This window comes from Echinops telfairi, unplaced genomic scaffold, assembly GCF_000313985.2.
Source record: "Echinops telfairi isolate 266 unplaced genomic scaffold, ASM31398v2 ScPeMD7_443;HRSCAF=831, whole genome shotgun sequence".
NCBI classification, from domain to species: Eukaryota; Metazoa; Chordata; class Mammalia; order Afrosoricida; family Tenrecidae; genus Echinops; species Echinops telfairi.
In genome coordinates this window covers 6,940,178-6,952,307 of record NW_022104341.1, presented here as the reverse complement: position 1 = coordinate 6,952,307, position 12,130 = coordinate 6,940,178, and the positions used below count along the sequence as shown (strand labels likewise).

Here is a 12,130-nt window from a genome sequence, read left to right as displayed (position 1 = left end):
TACGAAAATATTTGATTTACAAATAAGGAATCCTACTTCGCGGAATTTCATTTATCACGGTAGGGTCTAGAACCGATTAACCACGATAAACAAGGGTTCACTGTACATAGGTATGTCTATGTCTAGATATGGAAATAAATAACAAGAAAATTAGCAGCTAAAAGAGTTTATAGTTGTTTGTAGGGAACACAAACACCTCCCACAAGGGGAGGTATTTGTGGGGGGTATCAGGGATTTGCTGTTTTTTGTTACAAAGATTATACAACATTTTACCTATGATTCTACCACTACAAGTATACTTCAAAATAAAAAAGGCAGAAACCACTGCCACAGAATAGGGAATACTGTATGGTTCAAAAGTGGGCAAGGTACAGGGCAGGATTATATTCTTTCAATGTTGACTAATTTAATCTGTACACAGAGAAATCATCTGAGAAGATGGACTATAAAATAAACAGCTTCAGGATTTGAGAGAGACTCATTAACAACATGGAGATGATGCAATTTTGCTTGTTGAAAACGAAAATGAAGGTAAATTGAAGTGTGCTGACTGACAAAGGTCAAAGACTTCAGCCTTCACTACAAATTACAGGTGAACGTGGAGAAAAAGCAATTCCTCAGAGCTGGATCAATAAGCAGCAAGCATCATGATACATGAAGAAGAAAATGCAGTTTGATTTCATCCTACTTGATAACCACCAACCTTCACAGAAGCAGTGGTTTGAGAAGGGAAACCATAATTGCACTCTGCACAACTGTTACAGAGTTTGAAAAGGCACAGATATTGCTGTGACGACTAAGGTGCATCTGACTCAAGGCACCGGCTTCTCAATCACCTCTGTGCCTTAGAAAACTGGGTGCTGAAAAACCTGATAAATTCTTCTAATTGTGTTGGTCAAGTATACAGAATAAATCAATCTTAATACTAAGATTGCACCTTAGTACTAAGGAAAGAAAGACTGATTATCAGGAAAGATCAATTGCTAGAAAAGGTCATTTTGGTTGGTAGAGTGGGGTCAGCAAAAAACAAGAGTACTCCTCAGTAACAGCGGTTTTCAACCTGGGGGTTGCAACCCTTTCACAGGGGTCACCCGATTCATAACAATTACGAAGTAGCAATGAAAATGATGTTATGGTTGGGGGTCACCACAACATGAGGAACTGTATGAAAGGGTCGAGGCATTAGGAAGGTTGAGAACCACTGCTCAGTAAGATGAAGTGACACAAGTCAAAACAATGAAACAACACATACAAAAGATCACAACAGCGGCCTGAGCAACGTTTCATTGTGATGCTTTGTCACAGTGAGTCAGAGCTAACTCAAAGGCACTGAACACCAACAACTGCTACAGAATTTAGGACTTAGCTGTTCTAATCTGGAAATCCTAATTGAACAGAACAACTCATATCCACTTTATTTTGATCTAGCTCAATGCCATGTTGTCTCCGAGGGGGTCATCTGGCAAAGCCTGAGGACATTTTTAGTTGTTGCAACTAGAAAGGGGGAGGTGTGCTACGGGAATCTATTGGATAAAGGCCAGGGATGTCCCCTAAACATCTTACAGTACACAGGACAGCTACTATATTAAAGGAAAAAAAAGTCAATACTTTTGAGACAGGCTATTTTATTGTTGTTTTTAAACAATCAAAATCAAGATTTTTTTTGTGTGTGTGGTATACTTACATTCCCTAGCCCTGATACACAGTATTAAAATTCTGTCTAACCCCCGCCCCCACCTCTGATTTGGGCTGGGATGAGGGGTTGAGTGGAAGGAAAATCAAACCATACTCACTAGCATTGAGTGAATTCTGACACATGGCAATCCTACAGGGCAGGTTAGAACTGCCCCTGTGGGTTTCCGAGACTGTAATTCTTTAAGGGAACAGAAAGCTTTCTCCTCTTCTGCAGAGTGGCCGGTGGTTTCAAACTGTGACCCTGCAAGTTAGCAGCCACTCAATGTGTAACCACTAAGTCACCACGGCTACATTGGAAAGGAAGAGAGCGAACACTTGAAAGAGGTCGGACTTGAACGTAAGGCACCTCCAAGTGATTGTTTCTATTTGTCAGTCACTTACTTTCAGTCATTCAAGGCCTTCGTAATACTAAAGCCTTCCAGAACCAAAACTCCCTGCCTCAACCCTATAGGGACAGGGTAGAACTGTCTCTAAGAGTTTCCAAAATTGTAACTCTTCACAGGAAAAGCAAGCCCTTTCTCCTGTGGAATAGCTGGTGTTTTTGAACTACTGACCTTGTGGATGGCAGCCCAAAACGTAACTACTGTGCCACCAGAGCTCATACCAAAGCCATACATTTATCAAATTGTTTCTAGCCACTCATAGCCAGGCTGTTGAAACTCCAAAGACCTGAATTTTCACACAGGTTAATCACATCCATTAAGGGTCACATCACTATTTCTAGCCTAGCCCAAACCAAGCTTCAGAGATCAGATACCACCTCATCTTCTTTAGGCAGTGTGGAAATCATTAGCCCTGAGGAGTTTAAAAAAGCAGAGCCAAAAACAGGATTAAGTCTTGGCACACACCTTTGGACAAAATTGTTGTCTTAACTGAGGCTCAAAATAAATACAATAGTTTGGAATTGTGCATCTTGAACTTCAGAGTAACATACAATTTCAATACAGGGCACAGGTGATCAGTAACAGATACCAGTAGCTGGCTCATCTTCTAACCACTATCTGCCACGATGCTTCATCTTCACGACTTTGTAGTCAACTTATCAAAATCTTTGTCCTTTTCAGATCCTCGTACAACCACTTTCCCCAGTACGCTCTTTGTGGCACAGATAAGCTACAGGGACGCACAGTGGCTCAATCATGTGAAGACTGAGCTTACGAAAGAGGACAACATACTCTGAGGTCACAGGGCTGAACCAGGGCTAGCTGTAGGAAGTAAGACATGATTTAACGCAGGAGTAAATTTCTAAGCCATTATGAACACTTTCAAGTAGAATGAGCCATCTTGTAAAATGCCAAAAACCAAACTCACTGCCATTGAGAACTTGCTGACTCACAGTGACCCCCTGTGGGTTTCTGAGATTGTGACTGTTTTGTGAGTACAAAGTCCAGCCTTCTCCCTGTGTGGTTTCAAATTGCAGACCACACAGATAGCAGCCCATCTCATAACTACTACACCACCAGGGTTCCTTCCTGTTAAATAATACCTCTCTAAAAAGCTCACAGCCATCAAGAAGATTCCAACTCACAGCAACCCTATAGGATAGGGGAGAACTGTGCCTGTAGGTTTCCAAGAGTAGAAAGCTTCATCTTTTTGCACCAGAGTGGCTGGTGGTTTTGAACTGCTGATCTTGCAGTTAGCAGCCCAAGTCGTTAACCACTATGCCACCAAGGCTCCTGAATTTTCCATCACGACTATTCAAATAAAAATTATACAAGAGGCTAGATCTGTGATTCTCAACCCTGATTAAACATTAGAATCGCAGAGGGAGTCCTTAAAAGTACAGACGTGTCTTACCCCAGATAACCAAAATCAGAATTTTCAAAGTAGGACCTGGACATCCTTCTCTCCTGTCATTTTAATAACCTCCCATTGACTCCTTTCAAAGTTGGATTTCAAGATTTTAGGTACCCAGGTTTCCCTATGGTTATTTTTCTGAGAGGAAAAAAAAAATCTTTCTCCATTTAGAATTCAACAAATTTTAGGCCCCACTTCATAACTACCTTTACATAGTCAACTTACATTCTAATTTTTTTAGATAATGGTTTAAACTATTTGGTTTTATATTACAAAATTACAAAACAAATTTCTCATTCTGTCCCTGAAGTCCCTCATTCAAACTCACAGCTTGACCAAGCTGAACGCCAGGACCGACTAGTTTAGTGGCTTTATAGGAAATAATGCCAAGTGCTAACTCTAAATTCATAGCCAATGGATTATAAATACAAAGATTACTTCCTAAGTCCCCCCAAGAAAAAATTATTTATTTACTTATGAAGCAGTTACTTCTCTCTGGTCTCAAAAAGTTTTGAAAGAGATGTTAGGAGAATTTAAATTGTTTTAAAAATGGTTAATGATAGTTGGCCAAAGGGAAATAGAGCGCATATTCTAAAAGAACAGTCAAAACATATTTAGTCCAAATATTTTACCAGCAAAGTGTTAATTATGAAATTTGAAAATACATGCCATTTAATACGATACCTTTATAGCCTCAATGGCATATTCCACTTGAAATAATCTTCCTTCGGGAGAAAAAGTATTCACACCCCTATAATTTAAAAAGAGGTATTATAAATTGTCAGCAAAACTAGTCACAAAGACTCACGTTGTTTAACATCTAGCTCAAATGGCTATCAAATGTGCATGTTATTATTCTCTTCAACCACAACAACCTATACTTTTGTTTTTGTCCATTCACAGTGGAACCTGTATACAAAACTCTATCCTGCCCCACTCCCAGAAATGTGGGACTTTGGGGCTTGGATCCTGAATCACTCTCAAAGTAACTTCATGCCCCCAAAGTATCAGGTAATACCCAAGGAAATATGAATTTATTCTCAGCTTCTCATTATTTACCATTTGATGTTATTGTCTTACATTTTAGTAAAAGTGGATAATCACAGGTACATTTTTCTACTTAATGTGTTAGTGCTGTCACCTTAATGAAATGAGATCGGTGTACATGTAGTTTCCAACCTTGTTCAGTCACTCAATATATAGCTATATTAATTATATGCCAGGCATCTTTTCCCTCCAAAACATTTCCTCATCACCTTGCTCCAATATGCTCCCTATGGAGAAGCACCAATCATGGTCTTAGCACACAATCCTGATAATCCAGCCTGTCAAGTCAATCAGGACTGATAGTGACCCGATCAGGCAAAGTAGAACTGCTCAATAGGACTTCAAAGCTATACTCTTCACAGAAGCTGAAGCTGCCACATGTCTCTCCCATGGAATTGCTGGTGGGTTGACTCAATGGCAGTTTGGGGTTTTTTGAGTACCGTGTAAAAGGTAATATGATATATAGGAGGACAGTGTTTTCAAGCTGTGTTTTATCAAAGGAGCTTTAAAAGAAATTTTATCTATAACCCCAATATGTAAAACAGATACTAAACACTGATATTACTATATGCTTGGTACTGTTAAAAAGCCTTTAAATGATTTAACTCACTTAATCCTCAAAACAATCCTATAAAGCAAGCATTCTAAGGTAGATACTATTTTACAAATGAGGAAATTAAAGCCCAAAGTCACTCAGTATTTAAGGAGTGGAGCTGGATTCAAACCCAGGCCATCTGAGTACAGAGTCCAGGTTCTTAATCAGCCTAGCAGAACAAAGGTTGCAGAAGTACTACCTGAGCCTCCTGTTGGCTCCTGAAGTCATTTGCTATCAAATTTCCATCCCTACTCCACAACGTAAAATATCAAAAAGAAGTCTGTTATCAGAAGACCTGGGTTGGAGTTCTCATCCTACCATTTACTAGGTAAGTGAACATTGATCTAATCTTTAATTGTCTCAATTGAAAAACAAGTAACTGCCTGCCTCACTCACAAAACAATGAAGTACTCAGCTGTTATTGTTGCTAGTGTATCAGGTCGGTTCAGAGCAACCTTATTCAAACAGAAGGAAACTGTCCACCACCGGGTCCTGTGCCATTCTCACAACTGTCCCTGTTGTAGGCACGCTGTCCATCCATCTCTTTGAGGGCCTTCCACTTTCACTGCCCCTCTACAGAACGGTATAGCATGTATGAAAGAGTTCTGCAATCCACACAGTACTAAGAAAGCAGTATCTGGGAGAATTCCTAGCAGAAAATTGCTACCTTTTTCCTAACACAGGCTTCTGTTCTTGCCCTCTTCAACTTTACTCTCTCCCTGAGTGATCTCATCTGTACCAAAGCTCACCTACTCCCAAATTTTTACCTCAAGGTTGACCTTTTTACCGAATAATCTAAATGCCTGCTAGACATTTCCACTTGTGTGTCCCTTTAACACCTAACACTCAACACTTCCCAGTCTGAAATAATTTAACACAGCCACCCCTGCAAAATGAGGTCCGTCTCCTGCCATTCCTACTTCACTTTCCATTCAAAATGCCTTCATTCTCCTAGTTTTCCAAGCTAGGAAGTTCTGAAGACTCTATGCCTTCCCCTCCTCCCCCATATCCAATCACATGCCAAGTCATCAGTTCAAATCAACTTTCCCCACAGCAACTCATCACCCATCTTCCAGTCTCAATGTCTTCATCACCTTTCACCCAACTTTTTTAACAGCCTCCTAAATGGTACACCCTCCAGCTTTTCTCTAATCCAATCACTTAACCTCTGGAAAACCCAAGTATGATTATAGAACTGTTTAAAGCAAAAATTAATGGTCCCCATACCAAGGGGTTAAGTGGAGAGCAAATGTTTTGAGGATGAGGGCAACAAATGTACAAATGTGCTTGACACAATAGATGGATGTATAGATTGTTATATGAGGTGTACAAGTCCCCAATAAAATGATTTAAATTAAAAAAAAACTAATGGCCCCCTACAGAATAATACGCAAATGCTTACTTTTGCATTAAAAAGAATCCAGTATCTCACACTATCCTTCTTTTCCCTTCTTTCTGCTAACCCCATGTTGCTGTTCCAAGTCACTGGGACCCTGTGTACAATACAACAGAGGGCAACACTGCCTGACCTGTCCCATCGCCTGTTATGTTGGGGCCTATTGTTGTAGTCATTGGGTCAATCCATTTCACTGAGTCAATGATATGAGACCAAATGAACTACACAAGCCCCAACATTTTCCAACAACGGAGGGAATGCAAGGACAGGGAAACTTGGCAAATAGAAAAAGGGGTACCAAGGGGGAAAATTGGGGAAGTGTCGCCAGGCTGCAAAGATTGCAGCCAATGTCGCAGAACAATCTGTGTCTGAACGACGGACTGGAAGCTAACTTGCAGTGTAAAACTTCACCTACAGCACAATAAAATATTTTCAAAAATCATATCAAAGATGATACTCTTGGCATCCTGGAAGCTAAATTTTAACCAATCAAGTTATTTTGTGGAAGCATAAAAAGGAGATGTCAGTCTCACTTCCCACATTTCTGAGTCAGTAAAAGAAAAAAGACAAAGTGGTAGTCTCAGGTGCTAAAGCTTAGACAGGACAACTGTGTGCCTGACAAGCAATACAACTTGTGGAGCCACCTGATACAAAGCAAATAACTGGCTTTTCTGAAACTTTGAAACTTAACGGCTCTATGCAGAACTTAACTGAGCAAGACAGAAACTGAAAGTAAAAATGCCTAAGGCATAAGGATGTACAATGCAGTAATTTGGCAAACCCTTTTATTCTTCTTTTCAAAAAAAAGAATTTCACCACTTTGATTTTCGAAAACATTGAAGGTGGTCAGCACACGAAAATCGCCTTGCTTTGAAAATTTTCAAAAGGCTTATGTCAAATGGAATCAGCAAGAGAAATCTCTAGAGAACCATCCAAAACTTTCGTTCCCATAAAATCAGCATGTAGGCATTAGCATATCTGGACCCCGCTGCGACTGCCTTCTGCTTTCGCGATTTTGAAGGAACTATTCCTCCGAGCAGGCTGCATTTCCAAGCTGACGGGATGGAAAACGAAGTTGCAGGCAGCTAAGAAAGCGAGGCAGGGGGAGGCTAACATGAACAAACCCAGTACAAAATCTTCAACTTCCTTTTTTCTCCGGGCAGATTTTTTTTTAAGGCAGTCATCATTCAGCAGGAAGATAACCTGCGAGAGGAGGGACCCTCGGCCGCCTCCAGGTTAAAGGTCGGACTCCCGACCCCCTCGGGCTTCCTCGGCCAGCACTAGCAGGAGCTTCTGGCTTCGCAGGTGGGGCCCAGGCGTGACTCAGCGGTCGGGCCACTGGAACCAATTCGCCCAAGCCCGGCTCGCGTCAAGGGAGGGCCCGATACCCCGGCCACGCCAGACTCCGGTTCCCGGGGCGCCCCATGACACGGCAGAACCCAGGCCGAGGCCGGGCCCCGGGCCTGCCCACCTGTCACCCGGACCCAGCCTCCCCACGCCGCACGGACCTGTCATACTCAGACCGGGTGAGGAACATGGCGAGGGCAGGAAAAGGCGGCAGTGGCGGTTCCAAAAGTCTGAGGGCCGGCAAGCCCCTACCAGCACCAAATCACCCACACCGCCACCGAAGAGGGCCCTGCTCCCGACTGCGCGTGCGCGTGCGACCCCTTCAGCCCGCCCTCCTCTGTCTGCCTCCTATTGGCTGATCGTCGTTCGCGCCGAGGTGATTGGGCCAAGGCGCCTCCTCGCCAGGCCTGATTTGTCCAGGGAGGGCGGAACTGAGGTTGCACTTCCGCTTTGACCGCGGACGGTTGCTAAGGGCGCTTGAAGTCCGCGGAGCGAGTGGAGAGCTGGCCGCGTAGGGCAAATGTTAAGCCCGCCCCTAGACTGGCCACCGCGGGACTTCTTCGGAGACTCTGGTCGTCTGAACCCTGATTTGATGGGCTCCTCGCCGGGTGCCATGACGTCATCCAAGGCGCCCTGGTCCCGCTTCCTCCGTGCACAGTCTGCTCAGCCGTGTACTTTCTGTTCTGCGGACTTTGGCACAATTTTGTCTTCGGTGCTGTGACCAGAGCCTTAGTACTCGACTCCCTGCGTGAGGGATTACACGGCAGTGGGTCTGAGCGGGCGCCGTGGGAGAATCCATTCGCTTTAGGCAGCTCCTACCCGGGCTCGTTTGAGGAAACTTGGTAGATTGTAGTCTAAGAAAATCAACTTTCCTCATGGTGAAGGTAATTTTGCCATCTCTTCCTTCGAACCTCACCCCTCCACCCACGAACAGCTTTCAGACATGGTGACCCAGAACGCTGAATTCGAAGCTAGATTGCTCACTGCTCTAATGTCCTGCCCATGCTTTTATTTAATGTGCCTCCATCGAAGCCTGTTAATGCGTTATGTATTCAGGAAATATAGTTCAGTTATATATAGTTAAGTTAAATATAGTCAAGTGGGCATAGGGTCTCTGAGTCGGATTAGACTCAATGGCAGTAGGTTAGGTTTGGGGTTTTTTTGGTTATGTGACTAAAAGGGAAATGCCAGTGTTCCATTTCCAGTTATTAATATGGTACTAATGCCGCTTAAGTTCTTAACCTTTTCCTACCTGTATCTGCCAAATAAAGATCATACTTAGCCCAAGGTTAGACACCAAGGGGACAGTGATAGGGAAAATGTCCAGATGACCTTAGGTATGAATATCTCTTTTTCTCACCAGTTCCTTGCTTCTTCGTGAAATCAATAGGAATTTAGTTTTGGGGTCCCAACCCAATCAGGTATGTAACACTAAATAAAGAGTAGTTCTCTGGGATCTTTTGCTTTTCTGAGAAAAGAATCTTATTCCTTATCTTTTTTGGCAGTTAATGTGATCATAAACTCCCTACACTTGCTCTTTAGAAGTTTGTTTGTTTGTTTGTTTTAAATTACTATGACCCCTGTTGATATAGTGGTTACTCGCTGGGCTACAATCCTTTTGGTCGGCAATTCGAAGCCACCAGCAGTTCTGCAGTAGAAAGACTGGGCTTTCTACTCCAGTAAACAGTTAGTCTCGGAAACCCACAGGTGGTCACTGGGAGTCAGCATTGTCTCAGTGGTAGTGAGTGGGTTGAGTTGATAGATTTAGTATAATATTTCCTGAACTGTTAACAACAGATGGAATAGTCAGTGGTCTCACAGGATCTGCTTAAACGGGCAAACGGTTCTGGATAAACATGCCTGTGCTCTATGTATCTTAAAGTTCAAGGTAGCCACAGATAGCTCCCTGTGGGTAAGAAAAGAGATCTTGTTTTCTTTCAAGGAGTGGTTGTAATGGTACAAGAATTTAACAACTACCATAATGACTTACCCATAAACGCTCAATACAACCTTCGACCCACATGTTCCTCTGAAAAAGTCGACCCACATGTTCCTCTGAAAAACAAACAGAGGAGCCATAGAAGACAGAAAGGAAAGAAGTGCAGTCAAGGCAAAGTAAACATCTTGGATGCAGGAACAAATAGCTGTGGCTGGGTGATGAGGATTGGAGAAGCTGCCCAGCTAAAGGAACCAGGAAGAATTTATTGATCCTCAACCTAGATGCAGAAGAGCATGGACTACCAAAGAATGAAAAAAAGCAATCTGTCTTGGAAGAAGTATAGCCCGAATGCCCCTTCAAAGCAAGGGTGACAGGACAGTTCACTTAATGTACTTTGAACACGTTATCAAGAGGGACATGTTTTTAAAGTAGAGAATTGGCAACAAAAGGAGGAAAGCCCTTAGGTCTGTTGACACAGTGGCTTCAACCGGTTCAAACATAACAATTGTGAGGATGGCACAGGACTGCAGCCATGAGTTGGAGTCAACTCAAAAGCACCTAAGAGCAAGAACAAAAGCATTAACCTGAACTTAGATGTTTCAAACTCACCTAATGGTGCCATGGACAGAAAGGCCTGGCAATCTGTTTTCATAGAGATTACAGCCAAGGAAACCCTGTGCATAGTTTTATTTCATAGCAAGTGGAGTTATCAACTTGAAAGCGATGGATTTTTCCCTTTTGTTGTTTTTGTCAGTGACTATGCACTGAAAGGTACTAATGTAAACTTTAGCACTCCTCTTGTAGGCAACTTTACCTTGAGGACTGCCCCTCTGCGTGGTTGAAACTTTCTGAGAACTGTGCCTATCCAATCCTGCTTTCCCCTCTTCTTCCTCGATGGGAGACATCATCACGGTCTCCAGAACTCTGTTTTCCTTATATTTCACAGATGTTTCCCCCAACAAATCTCTTACACATTAAATCACATCTTGGCAACTGCTCAGAGGACCCAAAGTAACACAAAGGATGCTCAGAGAGGTCCAAAAAATTGGATAACAAGATAATGTTTTAGTTCTGGCTCTATAACTACTCAGTAGGCCAAGAGAATGCCATTTTGAGTAGTCTGAGGGCTGGGTAGTTCCTGACACAAAGTGGTAGCTCAAATATTAATAGATTTCATCCCAGTAGAGACAAAAGCCCTTGCAGGTACAGTGTTAGGTGTTTTTCACATATGAGGAGAACAATGCCAAGGAGTGCAGTGGAGTTGGCTGAACACTGCTAAATTTGACTGACACGGGCCCTGTTGGGAAAACGGTGGACTACTAACTTAAAGGTCAACGATTAAACCCACCAATTGCTTCTCAGGAGAAAGAAGAGGCTCTCTGCTCCCAGGAAGATTTATAGCCTCAGAAACCCAGTATAGGGTCACTCTGAGTCAGAATCGACTCCATGACCGTGGATTGGGGTGCATAAATAAGAATAATGAGAAACCAAGGGTTCCGTTTAGTTACTGTCTTGGTTCTCTAGTGTTGCTATAACAGAAATATCACAAGTGGATAACTTTAACAAACAAATCTATTCAGAGTAGACACCTGAATTCAGAGTACTAGATATAAGGGAAGGCTTTCTCTGTCAGCTCTAGAGGAAGATCCTGTTTCCTTTCAAACTCTGTGGGCCCAGCACTCCTTGGAGCGCTTGGCATTCGTCTTCTGCTGTGTCTAGGAGGTCCTCAGTGTAGGCAGCAGCTCCTAGCTCTTCTTTCTCAGTGGTAAGAGGTCCCTCACTCTGCTCACTTCTCTGCTTTTGTCTCTTGTAAGTGAAAGTAACAGAGACCACGTCCGGAGAATCTCCTCGGACGTGGGTCAGGGCTGTGTATCCCACTCCAGTCACCGTAGAACTGGTTGACTGGTAGATCAGAGCTTAAATTGTGAGATTCTGGTTTGCAGAAGGTTATGGATGACAGTGGAAGTCCAATATGCGTTTGTGAGATCTACACAGGAAATAAACTCCTGGTGATTTCCCTCTCCATAATGGAGGGATGGGAATAAACTGATTACCAAATAGAGAGGATTGGAGGGATGACTACAGGAGATCAAAATGATAAACCTGACTTGAAAAACTAAAACCTTGTCACTTGAACTGTGGAATGGTCTGATATATGTAAGAGCTCCCATAAATGGTTTGGGGAAAAGGAAAAAAAGAAAAAAAACTTGCAAAGGTGATAGAAGGTAATCAAGCGGCCATCAAGCTCAGAAGCAACAAAGCCCACATGGAAGAAGCACACCAGCCTATGCAACCACGAGGTGTCGAAGGGATC

The 12,130-nt window shown here is 42.8% G+C and overlaps 1 protein-coding gene across 1 annotated transcript in view; it reads right to left on the bottom strand.

Moving 5' to 3' along the window:
• PSMA5 (proteasome 20S subunit alpha 5) overlaps window positions 1-8,160 on the bottom strand; it is a 30,185-nt gene extending 22,025 nt beyond the window's left edge. The window contains exons 1-2 of the mRNA XM_004699215.3: window positions 8,039-8,160; window positions 4,177-4,243 (exon numbers count right to left, since the gene is read on the bottom strand). Of these exons, the coding sequence (XP_004699272.1) occupies window positions 4,177-4,243; window positions 8,039-8,067 (96 nt within the window). The 5' untranslated portion in view covers window positions 8,068-8,160. The remainder of the gene's footprint in view (window positions 1-4,176; window positions 4,244-8,038) is intronic.
• Between the last annotated feature and the right edge of the window lie 3,970 nt (window positions 8,161-12,130).